The 27,905-nt window shown below is 42.1% G+C and overlaps 1 protein-coding gene across 1 annotated transcript in view; it reads right to left on the bottom strand.

Annotated features, from left to right (window-relative positions):
* Window positions 1–7,625: 7,625 nt before the first annotated feature.
* OVCH1 (ovochymase 1) overlaps window positions 7,626–27,905 on the bottom strand; it is an 86,478-nt gene continuing 66,198 nt past the window's right edge. The window contains exon 6 of the mRNA XM_030213671.1: window positions 7,626–7,729. Coding sequence (XP_030069531.1) covers window positions 7,626–7,729 — 104 coding nt within the window. The remainder of the gene's footprint in view (window positions 7,730–27,905) is intronic.

The following is a 27,905-nucleotide window of genomic DNA, read 5'->3' as shown; positions in this document are numbered from 1 at the left end:
GCGTTGGCGCCCCTGGCAAGTTGCGTCGCGGAGCCCATCGCCTCTACGGAAGAAGAGCTGGTCCACTGGGGCTGCGGAGGCGGAGCACGAATGTCGGGGCTCAAGCGGACATCAAGTCCGGTGTGGGCAGATATTCCCTTCGCTTCATCTGCCCACGCCAAGGAACCGCAGTCGACGCCACTCTCTCACTGCTGTGAAGGTCCCAGAAAACGATCCATCGGACCTAAAGGTAAAGTGGTAGGCATCTGGAGAGTTCTTGCAGACGCTTTACCACGTCGTTTTGGCATATTAGATAGAAGTTTACTCTAGGACCTTCAGCGTCCTAGCTGGTTACCGCAGCCAGCCTCTACTTCTGTGTGTGCTGCCTTCATAGAGGTTTTTCCTGTTTTGTTGTTCTTACATTTATTATATACAGGTACTTATTTGTACCTGGGGCAAAGTTACCCAGGAGGAGGTTTCAGCAGTAATTCATGTGCTTCCCAATGGGAAAGCACCAGGGGAGGATGGGCTTCCAGTAGATTATAAAGTCTTGCAGGATGGGGTGGTGTGATGTCTTAGCAAAACTGTTTAGAGAGTGAACCTCTTCCAAAATCCATGTATACAAATATAGTGGTGTTGGCCAAACCAGGTAAGGACCCAGCCATCTGAGCTAGAGGCAGATTGTGCTTTTAAATACCGAAATGAAAATCTTTGCAAAGATTATAGCTAATCATTTTGAGTGGGTCCTTCTGTCTTTGGTATACTGGGACCAGATTGGCTTTGGGCTGGTGCATGAAAGATACCAGGAGAACCATAGATTTAAGTGGGGTCATCTCCTGTTTACCACTTGGCACAGAGAAGGCATTCAACAATGAAAAATAGCCCTTCTTGTCTTGAATTGTGAGGGAATGAGATACAAGCACTATATAAACATCCTCGTGGTGGTGCTAGAATGGTGAATGGGGTAAGATGAGTTTTGACTGGGTCAAATACTCATGTCACCCTAGTTCTGTTGCCACTAAAACCATTGGCAAGAAACCTGATTTTTGGCTTAGCTATATTTGATAGCACTTCATCCTTTTATGTGAAATTGCTTTGGTTATCAATTGAAGCCAGAGTTCAACTTGCATCTTTTCTCTTCAAGATTATGTATTGTATCACCAATTTATCAGTAGTATCTGTATGTCCACTTTCAATTTGCTGCCTCTTTGAGGGCCAGGACTAAATGTGATCTTTCATTTCCCTTGTCTAAGGGGTGGAAAAGGTTAAAGTTATTTGAATCGACTTTGGCTTTTCAAGCTGCTAGACACTGGAAAGCATTTGAGGTTGTTTTTTTTTTTTTTTTAAATCATCTGTCCTATCTGATCTTTAGGAGAAGGGTTAAGACTGTTTCAGATATTTGTTTTGCATTACAGTTCTTAAATTTATGATTTTTATTGTACTCTCTCAGGATTGTTCTGGTATCTTAACAGTTACCCACTTTGAACTGTGAAGACTAGATTTAGATTTACATCATGCCCACACCTCATGCAAGCTTTCGGTAGTTTTTTTTGCCTACTTTTGTTTCATCATTGTCTCCTTTTAAGTCGCATATTATTTCGTTTTTTTTTTTATTTTGTTACATTTCTATCCCACATTTTCCCACCTGTTTGTAGGCTCAATGTGGTTTACATAGTACCGGAGGCGTTACAGACTCCAGTGTAAAGAGATACAAAGTGATGTTGTGGTAAGGTAAAAGTTCACGTGGCCTAGCCACACTAGGGAATCGTACAATGGAAGAGTTGTGTTGTGTCCATTACGTTCTTTAGTTTTGTTGTGTTGCAGAGATCAGGCATTTATGTTGGATCGGTAGGGTATGCCTTTTTAAGCATGTCAGTTTTTAGTGTTTTCCGGAAGTTTAGGTGGTTGTTCGTAGTTTTCAAGGCTTTTGGTAATGCATTCCACAGTTGTGTGCTTATGTAGGAAAAACTGGACGCGTAAGTTGATTTGTATTTGAGTCCTTTGCAGCTTGGATAGTGCAGATTTAGGTACGTTCGTGTTGATTCGGATGTGTCCCCCACACCTGTCCTCGTCCTATCCATGCAAACGATTCCGGGATGTCTCCAATCTCATCTCTATTCCCCTCCTCCCCCCTCTTCCCTCCCCTTCTCGTGTGCCCTGTGGAATGCCTGCTCGGTCTGCAACAAACGTTTCTTCACCCAAGATCTCTTCATCTCCCGTTCCCTCCAACTGCTCGCCCTAACTGAAACCTGGCTCACCCCTGACGACTCTGCCTCAGTCGCGGCCCTGTGCCATGGAAGTTATCTTTTCTCCCACACTCCCCGCCCAGTTGGCCGCAGAGGAGGAGTCGGGTTTCTACTTTCCCCCTCCTGTAGTTTTCAACCCCTCCTCCTACCGCAGTCTCACTGCTTCTCATCCTTTGAAGTTCACTCCATCAGTCTATTCTACCCGCTGCCACTCAGAGTTGGTCATTTACCGCCCCCCTGATAAGTCCCTCCCTTCCTTACCGACTTCGATGCCTGGCTCTGTTTTTCTTGATCCCTCATCTCCGTCCCTCATTCTTGGAGACTAACATACATGATGACCCATCCGACTCCTACGCTTCTCAGTTCCTTACTCTGACATCCTCCTTCAACCTCCAGCTGAGCTCCACCACCCCTACTCACCAAACTGGCCATTGTCTTGACCTTGTCCTCTCCTCTACCTGATCACCCTCCAATTTCTGCACCTCTGCTCTTCCTCTCTTAGATCATCAACTGATCACCTTCACACTTCATCACCCTGCCCCTCAGTCCCGCCCAACACTAACCACTACTTTCAGGAATCTCCAGGCTGTCGACCCTCCCACCTTATCCTCTTGTATCTCTAATCTCCTCCCTTCCATCATGTCCTCAGAGTCTGTTGACAAGGCTGTCTCTGCTTACAATGCCACTCTCTCCACTGCTCTGGACACACTTGCACCGCCCATCTCCCATCCCACAAGGTGTACTAATCCCCAGCCCTGGCTGACACCTTGCATCCGATACCTTCGCTCCTGCGCCTGATCTGCCGAACGCCTCTGGAGGAAATCTCGCACCCATACAGACTTCATTCATTACAAATTCATGCTATCCTCCTTCCAGTCCTCCCTATTCCTTGCCAAACAGGACTATTACACCCAATTGACTAATTCTCTCGGCTCCAACCCTCGTCGTCTCTTCGCCACCCTTAACTCTCTCCTCAAAGTGCCCTCTGCTCCCACCCCCCCCCCCCTCACTCTCTCCTCAATCACTAGCTGACTACTTCCGTGACAAGGTGCAGAAGATCAACCTCAAATTCACTACCAAGCCACCTCCTTCTCTTCACCCTTTAACCCACTCCCTCAACCAACCAACCCAGGCCTCCTTCTCCTCTTTTCCTGATATCACTGAGGAGGAAACCGCCCACCTTCTTTCCTCCTCGAAATGCACCATCTGTTCCTCTGATCCCATCCCCACCAACTTACTAAACACCATCTCTCCTACTGTCACCCCCCACCATCTGTCATATCCTCAACCTCTCTCTCTCCACTGCAGCTGTCCCTGACACCTTCAAGCATGCTGTAGTCACACCACTCCTCAAACAAACCACCACTAGACCCTACCTGTCCCTCCAACTACCGCCCAATTTCCCTCCTACCCTTCCTCTCTAAGATACTTGAACGCGCCGTTCACAGCCACTACCATCATTTTCTCTCCTCTCATGCCATCCTCGATCCGCTTCAATCCGGTTTTCGCCCTCTACACTCGACAGAAACAGCACTCACTAAAGTCTGTAATGACCTGTTCCTTGCCAAATCCAAAGGTCACTACTCCATCCTCATCCTCCTCGACCTATCCGCCGCTTTTGACACTGTCAATCATAATTTACTTCTTGCTGCACTATCCTCATTTGGGTTCCAGGGCTCTGTCCTCTCCTGGTTCTCCTCTTATCTCTCCCACCGTACCTTCAGAGTACATTCTCATGGATCTTCCTCCACCCCATCTCTCTCTCTGTTGGAGTTCCTCAGGGACCTGTCCTTGGACCCCTTCTTTTTTTTCAATCTACACCTCTTTTCTGGGCTCACTGATCTCATCTCATGGTTTCCAATACCATCTTTATGCTGACGACACCCAGCTTTACCTCTCCACACCAGAAATCACTGCAGAAATCCAGGCCAAAGTATCAGCCTGCTTATCCGGCATTGCTGCTTGGATGTCCAACCGCCACCTGAAACTGAACATGGCCAAGACCGAGCTCATTGTCTTTCCACCCAAACCCACTTCTCCTCTCCCTCCACTCTCTATTTCAGTCGACAACACCCTCATCCTCCCTGTCTCATCTGCCCGCAACCTCGGAGTCATTTTAGACTCCTCCCTCTCTGCCCATATCCAGCAGACAGCCAAGACCTGTCACTTCTTTCTCTGTAACATCAGCAAAATTCGCCCCTTCCTTTCCGAGCACACCACCCGAACTCTCATCCACTCTCTCACCTCCTCTCACCTTTACTGCAACCTATTCCTCACTGGCCTCCCACTTAACCATCTATCCCCCCTTCAATCATTTCAGAACTCTGCTGCCCGTTTTATCTTCCACCTAGACCGATATGCTCATATCACCCCTCTCCTCAAGTCACTTCACTGGCTTCCGATCAGGTACCGCATACAGTTCAAGCTTCTCCTACTAACCTACAAATGCACTCAATCTGCAGCCCCTCATTACCTCCCTACCCTCATCTCCCCTTACGCTCCAACCCGTAACCTCCGCTCACAGGACAAATCCCTCCTCTCAGTACCCTTCTCCACCACCGCCAACTCCAGGCTCCGCCCTTTCTGCCTTGCCTCACCCTATGCTTGGAATAAACTTCCTGAGCCTATACGCCAAGCCCCCTCCCTGCCCATCTTCAAATCCTTGCTCGAAGCCCACCTCTTCAATGTCACTTTCAGCACCTAACCATTGTACCTCTGTCCAGGAAATCTAGACTGCCCCCCCAATTTGATTGACTGCACTTTTTTGTCCTTTAGGATTGTAAGCTCCTTTGAGCAGGGATTGTCCTTTGTTAGATTGTACAGCACTGCATAACCCTGCTAGCGCTTTAGAAATGTTAAATAGTAGTAGTGTTTCTAGCTGGAAGGTTGATCAAGTCTTTCATGTATCCTGGAGCTTCACCGTGGATAATTTTGTGAACCAGAGTGCAGATTTTGAAAGCAATGCGTTCTTTGATTGGGAGCCAGTGTAGTTTTTCACGAAGGGGTTTTGCATTTTCAAATCGCGTTTTTCCGAAGATAAGCCTAGCGGTCTGAAGTTTCTTTAAGGTTTGTTCTTTACATCCCAAATAAATTCCATTGCAATAGTCTACATGGCTTAGTACCATTGATTGTATCAGGTTGCGAAATGTTCCCCTCGGGAAGAATTGTTTCATGCGTTTGAGTTTCCCCATTGAGTGGAACATTTTCTTTGTTGTAGATGTCACTTGGCTCTCTAGTGTTAAGTTGCGGTCCATTGTAACGCCGAGGATTTTCAGACTGTCTGAGATAGGGAGGGTGTAATCTGGGGTGTTAATAGTTGTGGGGTTATCCGCACTGTGTAGGGATGAGAGGATGAGACAGTGTGTTTTTTCTTTGTTTAGTTTTAGTTGAAATGCATTTGCCCAAGAGTCCATGATGTTCAAGCTGATCTTGATTTCGTTGGTGATTTCTGTCAGTATAGATTTGTAAGGAATGAATATTGTGTCATCTGCATAGATGAAAGGGTTAAGGCCTTGGTTGGATAAGGACTTGGCTAGTGGGGTCATTAGGTTGAAGAGGATCGGTGATAGCGGTGATCCTTGTGGTACTCCGCAGTCTGCTTTCCATGGTGATGATATGTTTGAGTTTGATTTTACTTGATATGTTCTTGTGGTTAGGATACCCTTGATCCAGCTAAGTATTTTTCCACTAATCCTGAACTTATCTAGTAGTCTTAATAATATATTATGGTTTACCATGTCAAATGCACTAGACATGTCGAATTGGAGGAGGAGGATATTTTTGCCTATTGCTATTTCCTGCTTGAACTTGGCTAGGAGAGTGAGTAGTACTGTTTCTGTGCTGTGGAGGGGGCGAAAACCTGACTGTGATTCGTGTAATAGAGAATTTGCTTATAAAAATCTGTAAGTTGTTTGGCTACCATGCTTTCCATCAGTTTGACTAACAGCGGGATGGATGCTACTGGGTGGTAATTAGTGATTTCATTTGTTTTTTTTCTTGGTGTCTTTTGGTATTGGGGTAAGTAGGATATTGCCATTTTCCTTATGGAAGAAACCTTGCTGAAGCATGTAGTTTAGGTGGGATGTGAGGTCTGCTATGAAGCGGTCAGGGGCAGACTTCATTAGGTAGTTGGGACAGGTATCTAGTTTACAGTGAGTGTTGGAGAACCTGCTGATCACCTGTGCAACTGCATCGACAGTAAAGAGGGCAAATTTTAACCAGGTTCGGTCAGCCGGGTATTCTCCAGTGGTTGGGTCCAGCTCATTAAGGAAGATTTCGATGTCAGTGTTGTCCTGAGGTAGCATGTTGCGTAGGTTTGCAATTTTTTCCTTGAAATACTTAGCAAATTTGTCTGAAGTTGGGATGTCTGTATTCGATGTAGTGACCAAGTTGATGTCTAGGAGTTTGTTCACGAGTTGGTATAATTTGTGTCTTTGTAATATGTCCCTATTTTAGTTTTATAGTATGATCTTTTGGTGTGTCTTAATGTGTATTTGTATTTTCTTTGTGATTGTTGCCATGTGTTGAGTGTGTGTTCGTCTTGTTTTTCTCCATGCTGGTTCGAGTTTCCTGGATTGTGTTTTTAGCTTTTTCAGTTCATCATTGAACCATGGTATCGAGTTATGCTTACGTGAAGCTCTTGTTCATAAGGGTGCTATTTCATCTAATATGCATTTGCATCTTTTATCCCATTCCACGAGGTAATATATGGAGTCTTGTTTGTGCTATCCATTCATTGTTGTATATCTGTTGCCAGAATGTTTTCATGTCTACTTGACCTCTTGTGCTGTAGGATGTGTGTTCTTGTGTTTGGTGTAATCCCTTCTTTCGCCAGTGTAGGGTAAGTTTAATTTGTAGTGATCAGACCAGGGTGTTTCTGTCCACTTAACATCTATTAGGTTCTGGTCTGCTGAAAGTTTGTGTGAGATAAGATCAAGTGTGTGCCCTTTGACATGGGTTGCTTGCATTTGTGGCCATTTGAAATCCCATAGGTGGAGGAATTCCTTACATTCTCGTGTGTTGAGTTTGGGTCTCCTAATACTAGTACATGGAGTTGATTACATATGTGTTTGAAATGAAGTCCATGAAGTTAGTCTGGCCTTCGTTCCTATTACCATAACTACTACTGCTACTGCAGTAGTTATGCTTTTTATTTGCCCTCAAGTCATCATACCCAAGTTTATCTGCATTATGATTGCTGTTGCCTAGCAGAGCTCACCATTTTTATTCCTTGCACCAGCTCCCAATTTCTCGTGAGAATTTGATCTAAAGTAGTTTCCCCTTGTCAGTTCCATGACCTGTTTCAGCATGGAACAATTTATAACATATGCTGTAATTTTTTTACAAGCCAAATATGGATAACTACTGGAACCAGTACTATAGAAAATGCAAATATTGATTTCACTTACTTTCATTTGTCCTGCCCCAGCCACTAGTTACACACAATGTCCCAGCTTCAAACTTCTCATCTTTGTGGGGAAGGCACACTGGCTGCACCAAAGTCCCTTCGGAAATAGAAATTTATGGCATAATGAGCAAAATGATTCTGCATAACTGGTAGCTTAAAAAAAGTTTTTTAAAATCAAAAAAGTTGATATATAAATGCTGACTGAATCATTAACATTTTCCATTGCTGATTTCCCTCCCCCCCATAGGTATTTAACATTTTCAGAGCGTTTTCAATTCGTTCAGCAGTACATTTATGAAAAATGATAATGTCGGCTGCAAGTGTATTTTCAAAAGGAAATGCCAAACAGGATTTCCCAGGAGTTTAAAAGTCCCACCAAAAGGTGACTTTTTTTTTTTTTTTTTTTAGTTATTTGGTCTTCACTCCCAGTCCAAGGTTCACCAGTCATGTTTTCAAGATGCCTACTACCTTGATTGTAGACCACTCTCTCTCTCATATATGTTAGGGATATCCTTTAAACCTGAATTCGGCTGCTCTTGAAGACTGAGTGTGAACACCAACAGCTTAGCTCCTGCATATATTTGTGCTGGCATTGAAGCAAATTCAAGTGAATCCACTGAAATCTATGCATTATCTTATAGGCAGATATAAAACTGTCCTCCAATGCCTAACTCGGCCTCTCTCCAGATGCAGGTAGTTATAGCAGAAATGAAGTAGGACAGTTTTTTAGCAAGGGTTTTTCCATGGACAAACAACTATGTTCAAAGCATTTTTATGAAATATTACCTTCTCTCTGATTATGTCTCTGGGTAGAAATCTCTCATACTAAAATTTTATGCTGCCTTTCCTGCAATGTTTTTCTATATAGTTACATATATGTAAATTTAATATGGTTTTATTTAAACACTTTTATACCTCAAAGCAATTTAAAAGATACTATAATTGAATCCTAATTCTGTAAAGGTCTCCAAAAATTGCAGCATGATGCTGATTTGCATGTGTAATTTAAGATAAGCCAGTTATTTTATTTATGTATCCCACATTTTCTCCAAGGAGAAGCAGGCTGCTTGTTCTCACCACTGGGTTGACGTCCACGGCAGCCCCCACCAACTGGAACAAAAACTTCGCGGGCAGTCCCGCACGCAGGGCACGGCCACCGCGCCTACGCGGCCGTCTTCTCGCCCGTGCGCGACCGTTCCCGCTCACTTTTTTTCGATTCCGCGCTGGAGAGAGACATGTTACCGTCTCTCTTGGTCAGCCCCGGAAACCGGATCGCGGCCTAGCCGCGAATTTTCTCTCCTTTTATCATGCGCGTTCACGCTTCTTTTCTTTATTTTCTGTGTTTAAAAAAAAAAAAAAAAAGAAGTTGGTTTGTCGAGGGCACCTCATTGCGCCCTTGTGGCCGCGCGCTCGTTTCTTTTTCGGGTGTGCTTTTCACCGCCACCATTGACGACTTTGACTTCGCCGACGCGATTTTTCCGTCAATGTCCTCGAAGGTCCCGAGTGGATTCAAAAAGTGTGGTCGGTGCGGCCGGCAGATCTCGCAAACCGATACCCATAAGTACATAAGTACATAAGTAATGCCATACTGGGAAAAGACCAAGGGTCCATCGAGCCCAGCATCCTGTCCACGACAGCGGCCAATCCAGGCCAAGGGCACCTGGCAAGCTTCCCAAACGTACAAACATTCTATACATGTTATTCCTGGAATTTGGGATTTTTCCAAGTCCGTTTAGTAGCGGTTTATGGACTTGTCCTTTAGGAAACCGTCCAACCCCTTTTTAAACTCTGCTAAGCTAACCGCCTTCACCACTTTCTCCGGCAACGAATTCCAGAGTTTAATTACACGTTGGGTGAAGAAAAATTTTCTCAGATTTGTTTTAAATTTACTACACTGTAGTTTCATCGCATGCCCCCTAGTCCTAGTATTTTTGGAAAGCGTGAACAGACGCTTCACATCCACCTGTTCCACTCCACTCATTTTATATACCTCTATCATGTCTCCCCTCAGCCGTCTCTTCTCCAAGCTGTATAGCCCTAGCCTCCTTAGTCTTTCTTCATAGGGAAGTCGTCCCATCCCCGCTATCATTTTAGTCGCCCTTCGCTGCACCTTTTCCAATTCTACTATATCTTTCTTGAGATGCGGCGACCAGAATTGAACACAATACTCAAGGTGCGGTCGCACCATGGAGCGATACAACGGCATTATAACATCCTCACACCTGTTTTCCATACCTTTCCTAATAATACCCAACATTCTATTCGCTTTCTTAGCCGCAGCAGCACACTGAGCAGAAGGTTTCAGTGTGTTATCGACGACGACACCCAGATCCCTTTCTTGGTCCGTAACTCCTAACGTGGAACCTTGCATGACGTAGCTATAATTCGGGTTCTTTTTTCCCACATGCATCACCTTGCACTTGCTCACATTAAACATCATCTGCCATTTAGCCGCCCAGTCTCCCAGTCTCGTAAGGTCCTCTTGTAATTTTTCACAATCCTGTCGCGATTTAACGACTTTGAATAACTTTGTGTCATCAGCAAATTTAATTACCTCGCTAGTTACTCCCATCTCTAAATCATTTATAAATATATTAAAAAGCAGCGGTCCTAGCACGGACCCCTGAGGAACCCCACTAACTACCCTTCTCCATTGTGAATACTGCCCATTTAACCCCACTCTCTGTTTCCTATCCTTCAACCAGTTTTTAATCCACAATAGGACATTTCCTCCTATCCCATGACCCTCCAATTTCCTCTGTAGCCTTTCATGAGGTACCAGTGCCTTGGCCCGGAGCATAATACCAAGACGTGCACCTTGTGTCTCGGCTTACGGAAGCGGACACAGGTGGCGAGGCAAGTTCGTCGGGACCAACTTTTTGGAACTTGCGCCGGCCCTTCGACGTCGACGGCATTGGTGTCGACGGCCGGATCTTCGGTACCAGTGTCGACGAAATCGGCACCGACGATGGCATCAACCCCAGCAGCACAGGTACTGTTGGCCCGCCAGACCACCGGCGACGGCGGGGGTGAGCGGCCGCGCGGGCAGTCGGCCCCGGCCACTCCCTCTACCCAGGGCCATTGGGACCGAACCCTGTCAGACCCGATCCCTCGAGGCCGGGGGGGGGGGGGGGGTTCTACCTCCTCTTCATCTCTGCCACTGAGCACCGATGATGGGCACCAAAAGAAGACCAAGAAACATCGTCATCGGTCGCCCACGGCTCACGGGACTACTAGTTCCGGCGCCTCCAGAGATGACGCGACACCGAGGAAGCGGCAGTGCCGAGAGGAGCGTTCCCCCTCGGTCGAAGAGGTGTCGCTGCGTCTGTCCATGGGTGCTTCGGTACCGTCTCCTGGACCCGAGCAGCTTCCGGCACCCGCACCGGCCCCCCTGCCTTTCCCGACAGGGGGCCTTGACAAGTGCCTCCGAGCCATCCTTCCGGGGATGCTGGAAGGACTGATGCGCCAGGCCTTGCCGGCACGCTCTAGCCCAATGCCGAGGCCTCCGACACCGACGCTGCTTGCGGTACACCGGTGTCGACCGCCACGCAGGTGGAATCCCCATCGACGTAGATGGAGGGAGCTTCATCCCCGCCGGCACGGGAGTCCACCGCTCGATGCCATCATTGAGGACGTGGTTCCTCGCAGTCGAGACGGGCCCAGTTCAGGTCTGAGCTGCAAGAGCTCATGTCCGACACCGAGGAAGAGGCCTCGTGGGGGGAGGAGGAGGACCCCAGATATTTCTCCTCAGAGGAGTCTGAGGGCCTTCCCTCCGACCCCACTCCTTAACCGGAGAGGAAGCTCTCGCCCCCTGAGAGCCTCTCCTTTGCCTCCTTCGTCAGGGATATGTCTATATGCATTCCCTTCCCCGTGGTCTCTGTGGATGAGCCGAGGGCTGAGATGCTCGAGGTCCTCGACTATCCATCACCACCTAGAGAGTCTTCCACGGTACCGTTGCACAATGTCCTCAAAGAGACACTGCTTCAGAACTGGCTGAAGCCATTATCTAACCCCACCATTCCCAAGAAAATGGAGTCCCAATACAGGATCCACTCTGACCCAGAGTTAATGCGGCCCCAATTGCCTCATGACTCGGCGGTCGTGGATTCTGCTCTCAAGAGGGCACGGAGTTCAAGGGATACCACCTCGGCGCCCCCGGGGCGGGAGTCTCGCACTCTGGACTCGTTTGGGAGGAAGGCCTACCAATCTTCCATGCTCGTGACCCACATCCAGTCATACCAGCTCTACACGAGCATTCACATGCGGAACAATGTGAAGAAACTGGCGGACCTGGTCAATAAGCTCCCTGCGGAGCAGTCCAGGCCTTTTCAGGAGGTGGTCAGGCAGCTGAAGGCATGTAGAAAGTTCCTGTCCAGGGGTATATATGACACCTGTGATGTGGCATCTCGAGCTGCGGCCCAAGGTATAGTGATGCGCAGACTCTCCTGGCTGCATGCCTCTGACCTGGACAACCGCACCCAGCAACGACTGGCGGATGTCCCTTGCCGGGGGGATAATATCTTTGGCGAGAAGGTCGAGCAGTTGGTGGACCAACTACACCAGCGGGAAACCACCCTCGACAAGTTCTCCCACCGGGCGCCTTCAGCATCCACCTCTACAGGTGGACGTTTTTCCCGGGCCAGGCAGGCTGCGCCCTACACCTACAACAAGCGTAGGTACACCCAGCCGGCCCGGCCTCCTCAGGCACAGGGACAGTCCCAGCGCGCTCGTTCCCGTCAACAGCGTGCGCCAAAGCAGCCCCTTGCACCTCCACAGCAATAGCCGGGGACGGGCTTTTGACTGCATCCATGGGAACATAGCCGCCATCAAAGTGTCCGTACCGGATGACCTGCCGGTCGGGGGGAGGTTGAAAGTTTTTCACCAAAGGTGGCCTCTGATAACCTCCGACCAGTGGGTTCTCCAAATAGTGCGGTGCGGATACGCCCTGAATTTGGCCTCCACTCCACCAAATTGCCCACCATGAGCCCAATCCTTCAGCTCCCATCACAGGCAGGTACTTGCAGAAGAACTCTCCGCCCTTCTCAGCGCCAATGCGGTCGAGCCTGTGCCACCAGGGCAGGAAGGGCAGGGATTCTATTCCAGGTACTTCCTTGTGGAAAAGAAAACAGGGGGGATGCGCCCCATCCTAGACCCAAACTAGTCCAAAATTAGACCAATATCTCTTCTTAATTCGGATTATAAAATATTTGCCAAAATTCTAATAGATTTAAAAAAATAATATCTCCCTCGCAAGTGGGATTTATGCCAAACAGGCTCATCACAGATAACAAGACTATTCTTTCACGTTTCCCAAATAGCGAAAACTTGTCCTGTCCCTGCCATGGCCATGTCTCTAGATGCAGAGAAGGCATTCAACAGGGTCGAATAGCAATTCTTATTTGCAGTGCTTAAATGGTTTGGAGCCCCTGACAACTACATCGATAAAGTCAGAGTACTTTATACTAACCCATCTGCAAAAATTATAGCAAATAATACCCTGTCGGGATCCTTCACACTGGGTCGAGGCACCCGACAGGGTTGTCCACTTTCTCCGTTCCTGTTTAACTTAGTATTAGAACCTCTCTTAATTGCAATAAAAGAAAAAACTGACATTACCGGTATATCATACAAAAGTAAACAGTACAAATTATCAGCATATGCTGATATTCTTATTTATATCACCAATCCATCCTCTTCCATACCGGCATTACTCTCACTCATTAATAACTTCTCAGCTGTCTCAGGTTACAAAAATCAATCCAAATCTGAAGTCCTTCCACTGAACATTCTCATGTCAAAAGACTTGATTGATCCCTTCAAACTATCCTGGTCTAATAAATCAATTAGATATCTTGGTATCTATCTCTACTCCTCAATACATGACACTATCAAATTTAACTAACAACATATTGACCTCTCTCAAAAATCTTCTTTTATCATGGCACCCCTTAAATACTTCTTGGTGGGGAAGAACTGAATCAAAATGATGGTAATGCCTAAAATCAATTACATACTCAGCATGATACCTGTATTATTTCATTCATCATTTTACAAACAAATAGACACACTCCTAACATCTTTCCTATGGAAATCTAAACAATCCAGAATTTCATTAAAAAAACTCAAAGCCCCAAAAGAAAAATTTGGTATCCTTTATCACAAAGCCTTTATAGCTCAGCAGGGATGTCAATGTTTTTCTACTAACATTGGTTATACTCCTACTTGGCTATCTATAGAACAAAACATAGTTCAACCTTTTCACCTTCCCCATCTTCTTACATCTACATTAAGTGCATCACAAAAAGAAAATATAATCATCACTAACACCAAAATATGCCTTATACACCTAGACAGTATCCTTGAGCTTCCACTTAATAAATCTCTACATTCCTCACTGTGGTATAATCCAGATTTTCTTATAGATAAACCTTTTTATTGGAAAATATGGTCTGATTGTAACATTTGGTATCTCAAAGATATATATAACAGCAAAGAAAAATCCATTAACTCATTCTCAGACCTCCAAACTAAATATAATATTACTTCTTCACAATATTACAGATGGCTGCAAATATCACAATGTATAAAATCATTTAGTAAAAAAAATAAAAAAATTCCTTCTCTTTCAACTCCCACAATATTCCAACTTTGTGAGACTCTACTTCACACATGTAGCATCCGCACTATACAAACTATTCTTGGCTTCCATCTATAAAAAACACAACACGCTAATACAAACTTGGGAGAATGACATACATATATTAGTTCCAGAACACACTAAAGATAAACTATGGTTCTCTCTCATCAAACCATTACCATCTGCTAACATATTACAATCAATTTATTTCCTTTACCATAGATCTGTGTGGACACCGAGGGAAACTACACTCTGCACGTCTAACCCCCACAAACCTATGCTGGCATTGTAATGGAACATGTGGAACATTACTGCATATGCTATTTGATTGCCCTCATATTCAAAAATTTTGTAAAGTAATATGGGCCTTCAGGATTGAGAAAAAATGCAGTCCTTTATTATCATAAATACCCGACACGGGCCGTGTTTCGGCGTACAAACGCCTGCATCAGGGGTCTAACATAAAGATACATAAAAATAAATAAAAATAAATATAAATATAAAAACCATAAATTGGTTCAACAATATCAATAAACCATAATTGCACATCATTGTCATATCTTCAAGCCATATACATATACATTTATAACTGCTGTACTATATATACACACCACACACAAAAATACGTATATATATAAAAAAGAAAACATTTAAAAGAACATTTAAAAACATATTGAACAACATTTGAAACAAACTTTCAAAAAAATTGTTTCTGAAAACAACCCTTTAAAAATGTGTATTCCTAGATGATATCTATATATGCCCACCTATGTATATATCTCTATAAGCTCAAATGTCCATATACATATGTGCATGTACATACATATATATACACATACCCAAATATGTATATTTTCTTAATTGAACCCTTATATATACATACAAGTCAATTCACCCATATAGTCATATTAAGTCACATGTTTCTGAATGGAGCATTGTCAGAGTCTACTAGACACTATAAAATCGCATATACTAAATGACCCTTTCTTACCAATAGACTCCTATCGGTCAGCTTGCAAACTGAAGCACAAAAGGTAAGTAAACCAATCGGGGTAAGAATCCTAATGTGAGAGAGCAAGAAAAAGAAAAAGGGGTTGTGCATAATCAATCATCTGATAGTGGCCAAACTATAAACAATAGATTCTTCAAACAGAGAAAAAAACAGAGAAAAAAACGCCCCCTGTCTCAAAAGGACTCCCTTATATCGTAAACAATATATTAACTGAGGTATATCATGATAAGGCCATATTCAACATCTCTTATACCGAAAAAAACAAATAGATAATGAAAAAGCATTATTTCCAGAGCCCTAAAGACTTTTAAAATACAAGTGCTCGTATGCAGTACCGGATTGCATGGTATTCTTGGTATTAAACCCCGATTGGGGCTGCTTTACCTCACCTCAAAGCCATTTAATATCCATAAGTGCAAGGGAGCATGTATAAAAATCATTATATAACTAACTTTCGTAGATTCGTCTTTTAGAATCAAAGGGTCTTTATAACACAGTTTTGATACAACCCACAACATGAGGGGAAGAACGGTGGGTATAAAACTTTCTAAAACAAGCCTAATCCCCAAGCAATACAATTATTAAGAAAAGACTAAAAAAAGAAAGACAATGCCTACCCGTTGTTCGAACCGCTCGTCTCTATTCAGAAAAACGCCTTCAAACCTGGCAACCGCCAAAAGTAGTGGCGTACGCACGCAAGTTTTCAAAAATATACTTCCTATAGTGACGTAACGGGGCGGGGTCCGACATTTAAGGTGGTCCTTCGGAAATCTCCACAATCGCCCACTCTAGACTCTGCATCAAAATCCCCATAATAAGGGGCATGCGCACAAGATTACTTCAGCCTGTATTTTCTGTAACAACGTGATAGGGCAATTTTCAACATTTAAAACAAAAAATATACTAAAGAAACTAAAAAACACTCGTAATGCCCTGCTTTTGACTTCATCCAGGAACAGAGAGCATGGGAGCTGAAAACTATTCATGTCCATTCGTCCAATTTTTTATTCTTCAAACTAAAGATATGATAAACCTCATCACATGCATTTCTATGGGATCACATAACAGACATGTTGTAATAGACAGGGGACACATCACTATCTAAAATTTCCATATATATTTGTAAATATAATATCCATAAACCCACTTATTAAAATATTTATCATTAAAGCATAAAACCTGGAATGCAGGTCACCCACGGCATCTATCATACAGGGACCAGACATTCCAATAATCAATCTATCACAACACATTTTATCAGATGTTGAGACTTCAGTTCTGCAAAAGGGTCTTAAATTTATTCCTACGGATCATTATAACCCTTTACAGACTAGAATAGATCTATTTAAATTTGAAAGGAAATTAAAAATCACTCATTTTTTTGCAAAGACAGAATCAATTTACAATGATTCATCGATGGTCAAACGGCCTTCAAAATGGATCCCTCCAGGACCCACAGACCCCTTAATTTCTGCATTTCAACAATGTGTCCTGCGAGACATAACACATTTGGAGAATAGAAAGAAAAGGAGGTTCTACAACTTATCTAAAGAGGAAAACGTGGCTCTCAATCAACTCCGAGATAACTCTGACATCATTATCAAACCGGCGGACAAAGGCGGAGGTATTGTGATTATGGATAAAGTTAATTACATTGCAGAAATTGAGAGGCAACTTTCTAAAAATGAATTTTACGCCCCTTTGGATGTGGACCCTACAGATGACATTAGAAAGGAGATTGATTTCTGGGTCAATTTTGGATTCGATTCAGGCTTCCTTACACAAAAGGAAAAGGACTTTTTAATAACGCAAGTTCCTATTATACCTGTCATCTATATATTACCAAAGGTCCATAAGACGTTGGAGAATCCACCAGGTAGACCTATTGTCTCGGGTATTGGCTCAATTTTGGAGCCTCTCTCTGCATTTGTGGATTCTTTCCTCAAACCATTAATACCGTCGGTTAAATCCTACATTAGGGATTCCTCACATGCCATTAACATACTGAAGGACTTTGAAGAAGATTTATCAGATGTCACTCTAGTCACCTTTGACCTGGAATCTTTATACACTAATATACCACAACAGGAGGCTATTCAAATAATTACCGAATATCTGAACAAGAGAGAACAAAATATGAGAGTACCAACTGCATTCATCACTCAGTTAGCCTCGATAGCTCTTCAGAATAACTTTTTTGCGTTCCAAGGGAGATTCTTTAAACAGATAAAAGGAACCGCAATGGGAGCAAGGATGGCCCCTGATATTGCCATTTTATATGTGGCCTTTTTTGAAGAGAAATTCCTGGAAAATCATCCATATCAGGACGGACTGCGGTTGTGGAAAAGATACATTGATGATATTTTGGTATTATGGAAGGGAACAATTGATAGACTTTATGAATTTTATGGATGGCTAAACAGTTTGGACACCAATTTAAAGTTTACAATGCATTTTGATACCAGTGAAATTCCCTTCCTGGATATCATGATCAAAAAAGATGAACACGGCTTCAACACAACTATCTATAGAAAGCCTACGGATAAAAATAATTATCTCCATTTTCAGAGCTATCATGACAGGAATTTGAAAGAGAATCTTCCCACCTCCCAGTTTCTGAGGCTACGAAGGGTATGTAGTGACCTTTCGGATTTTAAACATCAAGTAGTACCTATGGCCAAGAGATTTACAGAGAGGGGCTACCCTGAAGCATGTGTTCAGAGGGGCATTAAGAGAGCGTTTAATGCCAATAGAGAGGAACTACTGTCTAAACAAGTGATACATAGTACACCAGATATTGTTTGCAGTTTGAGATTTTCCAACTACTCTCATGACATTAAGAAAATATTGCGAAGACACTGGCACATCTTGGAGGGTCACCAATGTTTTCAGAATAAATGGCTCACTATAGCCCACACACGTGGTAGAAATATCAAAGAAATTGTGGCACCATCAGCATTACCGTCAGGATCATTACAACCATCAGTACATGCAGGACACCAGCCCTGTGGCTCCTGCTCTGTATGTTCATCCAGTTTGACGGTTTCAACATTTATTCACCCACAGACAGGTAGACAATATCATCTTAATCATTCTTCTAACTGTAACACAGAGGGTGTTATTTAACTTATCATTTGTACTTGTAATTTGATTTATATAGGAAAGACCATTAGAAAACTTAAATTAAGGATGATTGAACACAGAAGTAATATCAGGAGAAAGAATATTACGGCCCCCTTGGTTCAACATTGTATAGACTGTGCACATGATTTTTCTGATCTCAGGTTCCTGGTACTGAAGGTAGCTAAGGCCTCATGGCGGGGAACAGATTTAAATAAGATATTGCTACAACAGGAACAACGTTTCATTTTTGAGTTGAATACGGTTTTCCCCACCGGACTCAATTCAGAAACGGACCTATCTGTGTTCCTTTGAGATGGTGGATTACATTTTATGTCTGTGCTCAGTACGAGCACTTGGACAGATGACATCCCTGAGAATATTTTAAATTGGATGTTTGGTAAAATTTTTAAGTACTGTAGAGAATTCTATTGGATTCTGATTATATCTTTTTTTCGCTTTTCTTCTCTTTGGATGAACTTTGAGTAATTTTTACATCAGCAGTGATCAATAATAGAAAAGATTGATCTTATCTCATTTGAAATGAGAATGGTTCTCTTCAATATTTGAGGGATATTAGCCTGATAAAATCAATCTTTTGAGGAGTATAATTTATTACTACATTTTCAGACTTAGATGTTGGTTTTTGATTTTTAAATATGAATTACACACTGGTATGTATCATGTGACAGCGATTTATATTGTTATTATTAACCATGTTTTATGTTTTATGCTTTAATGATAAATATTTTAATGATAAGTGGGTTTATGGATATTATATTTACAAATATATATGGAAATTTTAGATAGTGATGTGTCCCCTGTCTATTACAACATGTCTGTTATGTGATCCCATAGAAATGCATGTGATGAGGTTTATCATATCTTTAGTTTGAAGAATAAAAAATTGGACGAATGGACATGAATAGTTTTCAGCTCCCATGCTCTCTGTTCCTGGATGAAGTCAAAAGCAGGGCATTACGAGTGTTTTTTAGTTTCTTTAGTATATTTTTTGTTTTAAATGTTGAAAATTGCCCTATCACGTTGTTACAGAAAATACAGGCTGAAGTAATCTTGTGCGCATGCCCCTTATTATGGGGATTTTGATGCAGAGTCTAGAGTGGGCGATTGTGGAGATTTCCGAAGGACCACCTTAAATGTCGGACCCCGCCCCGTTACGTCACTATAGGAAGTATATTTTTGAAAACTTGCGTGCGTACGCCACTACTTTTGGCGGTTGCCAGGTTTGAAGGCGTTTTTTCTGAATAGAGACGAGCGGTTCGAACAACGGGTAGGCATTGTCTTTCTTTTTTAGTCTTTTCTTAATAATTGTATTGCTTGGGATTAGGCTTGTTTTAGAAAGTTTTATACCCACCGTTCTTCCCCTCATGTTGTGGGTTGTATCAAAACTGTGTTATAAAGACCCTTTGATTCTAAAAGACGAATCTACGAAAGTTAGTTATATAATGATTTTTATACATGCTCCCTTGCACTTATGGATATTAAATGGCTTTGAGGTGAGGTAAAGCAGCCCCAATCGGGGTTTAATACCAAGAATACCATGCAATCCGGTACTGCATACGAGCACTTGTATTTTAAAAGTCTTTAGGGCTCTGGAAATAATGCTTTTTCATTTATCTATTTGTTTTTTCGGTATAAGAGATGTTGAATATGGCCTTATCATGATATACCTCAGTTAATATATTGTTTACGATATAAGGGAGTCCTTTTGAGACAGGGGGCGTTTTTTTCTCTGTTTTTTTCTCTGTTTGAAGAATCTATTGTTTATAGTTTGGCCACTATCAGATGATTGATTATGCACAACCCCTTTTTCTTTTTCTTGCTCTCTCACATTAGGATTCTTACCCCGATTGGTTTACTTACCTTTTGTGCTTCAGTTTGCAAGCTGACCGATAGGAGTCTATTGGTAAGAAAGGGTCATTTAGTATATGCGATTTTATAGTGTCTAGTAGACTCTGACAATGCTCCATTCAGAAACATGTGACTTAATATGACTATATGGGTGAATTGACTTGTATGTATATATAAGGGTTCAATTAAGAAAATATACATATTTGGGTATGTGTATATATATGTATGTACATGCACATATGTATATGGACATTTGAGCTTATAGAGATATATACATAGGTGGGCATATATAGATATCTAGGAATACACATTTTTAAAGGGTTGTTTTCAGAAACAATTTTTTTGAAAGTTTGTTTCAAATGTTGTTCAATATGTTTTTAAATGTTCTTTTAAATGTTTTCTTTTTTATATATATACGTATTTTTGTGTGTGGTGTGTATATATAGTACAGCAGTTATAAATGTATATGTATATGGCTTGAAGATATGACAATGATGTGCAATTATGGTTTATTGATATTGTTGAACCAATTTATGGTTTTTATATTTATATTTATTTTTATGTATCTTTATGTTAGACCCCTGATGCAGGCGTTTGTACGCCGAAACACGGCCCGTGTCGGGTATTTATGATAATAAAGGACTGCATTTTTTCTCAATCCTGAAGGCCCAGTTTTTGCTTCTTTTTTGTTTGCTTTGTTGTACTTGTATGCTGTTGTCCCTCTCTTTTGTGACTGTGTAAAGTAATATGGACCATCATTAGTAAAATATTTGATTCAAATATTCCACTAACTTCCTCATTAATAATTTTGAAATCCTGGTCTCCAGAATTCACGTTCTCTCCCAATAATTACAAATTGTTTGGCATATTAGTTACTATAGCACAACGTATGATTCTAAAAAATTGGAAAACCTCTTCAATGTTAAATGAACATGTCTGGTGGCAATCTGTTCTAATGTACCACAAGTTAGAATTGGCTTCCGCCACTTTCACAGGATCAATAACAGGGCCGTGCCTAGGGTCTCTGGCGCCCCCCCTGCAGACTATCAGTTGGCGTTGGCGGCGGCGGCGACCCCCCCCCCCCCCCCCCGTGAAAATTATCGCTCACCACTTGCCACACTGACAGGAATTGTCAGCAATATTCTTAGAAACAAACTGCTATACATTGCAAAATAAGATAGCAGATGTAAATTCTCAAAGTGGACATATTCCAAACACTAAAATGAAAATAAAATGATTTTTTTTCTACCTTTGTTGGCTGGTGACTTTCTTTTTCTGATCATGCTGGCCCAGTATCTGATTCTGCTGCTATCTGTCCTCTTAACTCCGTTTCCAGGGCTTCCTTTCCATTTATTTCTTTCCTTTCCTCCTTTCTTCTTCATTTCTGGTCCTCAGCTTCTGCCTATTTTCTTCATCCATGTGCAGTTTTTCTCCTCTCTTCCTTTTCCCTCATTTCATCTCCTTCATCTCTCTTCCCTCCCCTCTATGTCCAGCAATTTCTCCTCTCTCCCCCTGAGCCCTTGTCCTCCCATCCATGCTCCTCTGTCCCCTGCCCCCTCCATTCATCCCTATCCAGCAATTCCCCTCTCTCCCTGAGCCCTGCAATCCATATCCATCCATGCCCATCTGTCCCCTCCATTCATCCCTATCCAGCAATTCCCCTCTCTCCCTGAGCCCTGCCCCTCCCATCCATGCTCCTCTGTCACCCTCCATTAATCCCTATCCAGCAATTCCCCTCTCTCCCTTCCATGACCCCCCACCTCGCATCCATGCTCCTCTCTCCTCTGTCCTCCGCTCCCATCATGTCCCAGTTGGCCTGGCCCGCCCTCTTCTCCCCTCCCCCTTCGCATCCATGCTCGTCTCTCCCCTGCCCTCCCGCTCCCATTGTTCAACTACTGCCCGCCCTCTTCTCTCCCACCATCCCTTTTCTTGTTTTTTCTTTTTAAATTTACCTCTGTGGCGGTCCAGCAGCGCAGCGTCAGTGAAGGAGGCGGCGCTCGCCTCCCGACGTCTCTAGCCTTCCCTTCGCTGTGTTCCGCCTTCTTCTGACGTCATTTCCTTGACGTCAGAAGAAGGCGGAACACAGCGAAGGGAAGGCTAGAGACGTCTGGAGGCGAGCGCCGCCTCCTTCACTGACGCTGCGCTGCTGGACCGCCACGGAGGTAAATTTAAAAGAAAAAAAAAGAAAAGGGATGTTGGGGGGGGGGGAGGAGGGCGGGCAGTTGCTGAACAATGGGAGCGGGAGGGCGAGCGAGGTAAGCATGGTGCGGCAGCGCCTCCCAGAGGGTGGTGCCCCCCTGCCATGCTTACCTCGCTTACCGTGTTGGCACGGCCCTGATCAATAATTAAAACAAATACTGTATGGTCTCCAATTGCTTCCTATCTTGATTCCATTACAAACAAAACTACATAAATGATAACTACTTATCTTAGAATTATTATTATAACTAAAATTGTATAATTCCTTGGCACACTATAATCAATTATATATCTCCATAATACATCATTTTTCTTTTGGTTAATGTTATGTACTATTTACATTGTACTAAAACCAATAAAAAAAATCTTGAAAAAAAATGTGTAAGCAAAGCCCAACTCCTGCAAAACAAGGCATACAGAAGCTGCCTGTCCAAACAAAGAGGTAGAAAATTTTTTTAGCTTTGATTTATTGATATGAATGTGTCAGCTTTTGGAATTACAAAGACACTGCACATTGAATTTTGCATAGTACAAGAGAAAGTGCACGTGTTGTATTTTTCTATTATTGCACTGCACACAGAATCTGGTTTCTTGTTGTTTGCCTGTGAGTTTCCATTTCTAAGTTTCCCCGAGATAGAGAAAGGGAATGGGATTGGATACTATCAAAGCAGTTTACATATTACATACGTTTCATTAATGTCTTACAACCCACTTAACTAACAAATTCAAAGCACATAACATAGATAAGGAGCATACTCCAGATACTTACACAATTGTCCTAAGTTGAATTTGAGAAAACATACATCAATTGGAAACATTTTCTAAATAGAAAAGTTCAACAACTTCTTAAACTCAGAAAAATAGTAAGTGAGTTCTAAGTAGAAGCAGTTTGATATGGTAAAGAAGATTGATGAGGGCACATGGCCTTCAATTTACCAATAGAAAGAAAAAAAAACTTAGATTTCTGGTAACTACCATGGCTCCTATTCAAAAATACAAAGAAATTGATCAGATGAATCTCCATCTCCTTAGATGGCCTTGAACGTCAACACCCAAGATCTTAAATTGTAACCTGGACTCCGCAGGAAGCCAGTGTTTAACTGTAATATATAAGGGGAGATGGCATATTTGTCAACTAAAAAGATAATCCTAACTGCAGCATTCTGTACTGTCCGCAGTTTTATAATTAAAAATTTCAAGCAGCCAATATAAACAGAATTACAATAATCCAGTACATATAAAATTTAAGACTGTACAACTAAAAGACCAATAATGAATAATCCAAAGCTTTTGAATAAAAAGATTTACTATCTCATTTATCTGAGGAGAAAGAGCTAATTCTACTCCTAAAATTTATTGAATTTCAATCTGAAGACACGTATCCAGGTTATCAACTGCCTGAAAACAACTTAATACATTTGTCTCATGAGATGAAAGGGATTAACACCGAGATCAGCAGCAAAGATACTGCTCGATCTGTGCCCACCAGTATATAAAATGCACATCAACAGAACAAAAAAAAAAAAAAAAAAAAAGGGAGAGGTTGCTGTAATATCTATATCATCCCTAACAGTAAAGCCTGTTGCTGAATACATCCCCAGCAAATGAAATCTTAGCTTGCAAAATCACAGACACAACACTAACCGAACAATTATGCTGTGCACTAACCTACCACTCCCCAGGAAGATGGACAAAGGTCCAAGACAACTTAATGGATTTTATATCAAACACCTGCACCAACTTCACCGATGTCCTCTTACTAGGAGATATCAATCTGCACCTAGAAAACCATACCACCAATACCAAATCCTTCACAGAATTCCTAAACCAATGGAACTTCACAACACAGGCCCCCTCATCATACACAAAAGGCCACCAACTAAACATATTAACCCACAGGCTATCAGACAGCACCAACCAAATAAAAGAAAACCCCAACTGGGAAGAAGTATTACGGTCAGACCACAAAAACCTCATTCACACTAAAATGGAAAAAAAAAACAGAAAGACCAGAGCACAAAAACCACCACACACCTACACTACCAGAGAAAACATGGATAACCAAAGATTCTGGACAACAGCACTGAATGATCTACACCTACCACCCAACAGCATCCACTTCTTGAGAAACTGGGACGAAATAAGTGAAAATACACTGAACGAAACAGTACCATTCAAAGAGAAAACAAGCAGCAATAAGCAACCACAACCATGGTTTAAAAACAAGCTATTGGAAATGAAAAACAAAAAACCTCTGTAGAAGACTAGAATGTGGTCCAAAAAAAAAAAAAAAAAAAAAATCTGACAAACAAAAGTAACTGGAGGAGCTAAAATCAAATACACCAACAGAACATATTAACACAAAAAAACTATTCAAACTCATGAATAGTATATTAAACACCTAAACTCTAATAGCATCAAATGAATCACCACCGAAAGCAGTTGAGCTTGCACAATACTTTAAACAAAAAAACAAAAACAAGATCAAATCTTGCTGTTACACGAACATCAATTACAGACTTCCTACATGACTGAAAACAATGATCATATCAAGCAGACAGAATCTGGTCCTCATTTCAAGCACCCACAATCAGCGAAGTTAAAAAAAAAAAAAAAAAAACACTGACAAAAATACACACATGCTGTCTATTAGACAGCTGCTCAAACTACATGATGAAAAACCCACCAGAATGGTTCAAACGCTTCACCTAACACAGATTACATGTTCAGAAATGGTCATTTCCCCTCTGACAAAGGAAACATAGTACTAACTCAAATCCCTAAAAACCCAACCAGTAAGATAAATGAAATCTAACTACATACTAGTGGCCTCAATACCACTCCTGATCAAAATGAGTGAAGGTCTAGTAGCTCAACAACTAATTTCTCCAATTGTGGGACTTCCGTTGGCCACATGTAAAGTCAAAACACATTAACGGTCACACACTAGATTTACTAACATACAAACTATCCTCAAACCATATATTCTCGATAACAGAACAATGGGAACCCATTCCATGGTCCGACCATTTTAAACTAACCCTAACCTTACACTAGAAGAAGAAAGGTCCTCGCCTCACTCAAGAACGGACCCATACCTAGTGGGGGGTCACTCTGTACGATAACTGGTCGACTCAAACTAACACCACTGACTTCCTCATGAAATGGGATGAAAGATGTAATAAAGTCCTAAACATAATAGCGCCAATACGAACCAAAACCGCACACAATCGTAAAACACACTGGTTCAACGAAGAACTAAAAATGCTAAAAACACAATCCAGAAGACTCGACGAGATTGGAGAAAAAACCAAAACTGATCACTAAAAGCATGGAAAGAAAATAAAAAACAAACATAAAATAAGACCCACCAAAAGAAAATGTTACATAGAACAAAGGCACAGACTACAAAAACATGAAGAAACTGTACAAACTAGTAAACAATATACTCAATACCAATTCAGTAACATCTTCGAATGCAAATCTCCCACCTGCTGATAAACTAGCCAAATACTTTGAAGAAAAAATTACCAACCTACGCAATAATCTTCACCAGGGAAACACTCACCTGGAATGCTTTATAAACGAACTGGATCCGAAATCAGGATAATTCCCAGAAGACCATATCTGGACCAATTTCACCCATATAACTGCCCAGACAGTGGAGCAGGCACTCAGAAAATTCTCCTGTGCCCATTGCCAACTAGACACCTATCCCAATTTTATCTTGAAAGTCCCCCCAAAGCAATTCATCACTGAACTTCCAGACCACATCAACTATATGCTCCAACAAGGCCTATTCCCTGAAGTAAAAGGAAACACCTTTAACACACATCCCAAAAAACACCAAAAAAAAAAAAAAAAAGACAAAATCTCAAATTACAGACCGATTGCATCCATTCCCCTAACTACCAAATTGATGGAAGGCATAGTAGCCAGGCAACTACCAGAACACCTCAACAAATTTGCTATACTGCACGAATCTCAATCAGGCTTCTGACTCCCAACATAGTACAGAAACAATACTAGTCACATTCCCATCCAGATTCAAACAAGAAATAGCAATGGGCAAAAACATTCTACTACTTCAATATGACCTATCAAGCGCATTCGACATGGTTGACCACTTCTGTAGATAGAATGTATTTGGATACAGGCAGCAGATGATGTTTTGTATATTCCTGAGAATCTAGCATGTGATGTTTTTGTTCTTTCCTGAGAAAGTAGCAGAATAGCAGGTGATGTTTGTACATTCCTGAGCAGGTTCACGAGCTGTTCATGTAGAGTTGTTCTTGTAAGCAATGCATGATCATGGTTGTGTAAGCAAAATGTAACCAATAGTAATGATAATACATGTAATATCCATGAATATTCATAGAGTATATAAGAAGGGGATTGACTCCCAAATAAAGAGTTTTTTGCCCAGACACACGAGAGGAGAGTTATTTTGCAACATCTGGTGATCCCCGACGTGATCGGTGAAAACGTGACGTACTTACTACGACTGGAACAGTCAGCGCGCCATTCCTTCTACGGAACACTGTAAGTATGGGGGGAAATTTAACATCATCACATAAACAACATGCACAGGAGCTATATACTATAACGCAAAGATATGGTTCCTCCCGAAATCCAATAACTCTTAAAGATATAGAGCGTTTAATTGAGGAAATAGTTTGTCAATGTCCCTGGTATCCAGAGAAGGGATCATTCGATCCTCAAACATGGGAAAAGATAGGGCAGCAGTTTCGTTTAGAGCCTAGAGTTTCGACTCCTATATTATTGACTTGGAGAGAGATATATTCTACTATAGTAATTCTCTCTTCTGGATTGACAGGCATTACTAACGAAAATATATCCAACAAATTGCCAGGCAAGACCTGGTCTCTTTTACCTCCCGCGACTCTTGGACCTACACCTTCTCCTCCTTCTTGTCGGCTGGCCACCGATATGGGAAGGGAAGAGCAAAACAAAACTCCTGACTTTACTACTACTACCCCTAATAAACCAATTGAAATATCCAAAACAACAACGCTAATGATAGCGTTATTATTACCAAAACACCAAAGAGCGTAGAACGACCTAGTTTAATTCAATTAGGTATACAGCAAGCACGAAAAAATGGTGAATTCATTGGAACGATGATCTATGGGATAATTCGGAACCTAATCCTAATTTATACCCAGTTACTAGAACTACAACAATAGAGGCAGGGAACGAAACACATCATGCAGAATGGACTGCTCTACCTTATCAAGTTTTGAGAGAATTACGTAGAGCTATCGTAGAATCAGGTTTAAAAAGTTCATTTGTTCAAGGCATGATAGAAGGGATTAGTAACGGTTACTTAATGACTCCAAAAGATTGGAAAGACCTTTTCCGTATGCTGTTAACTCCTGCGCAATATGTAGTGTGGGATAATGAATATAAGCA

The sequence above is a fragment of the Microcaecilia unicolor genome, chromosome 9, assembly GCF_901765095.1.
Source record: "Microcaecilia unicolor chromosome 9, aMicUni1.1, whole genome shotgun sequence".
Classification (NCBI taxonomy): domain Eukaryota; kingdom Metazoa; phylum Chordata; class Amphibia; order Gymnophiona; family Siphonopidae; genus Microcaecilia; species Microcaecilia unicolor.
This window is presented reverse-complemented; position numbering and strand designations above follow the sequence as displayed.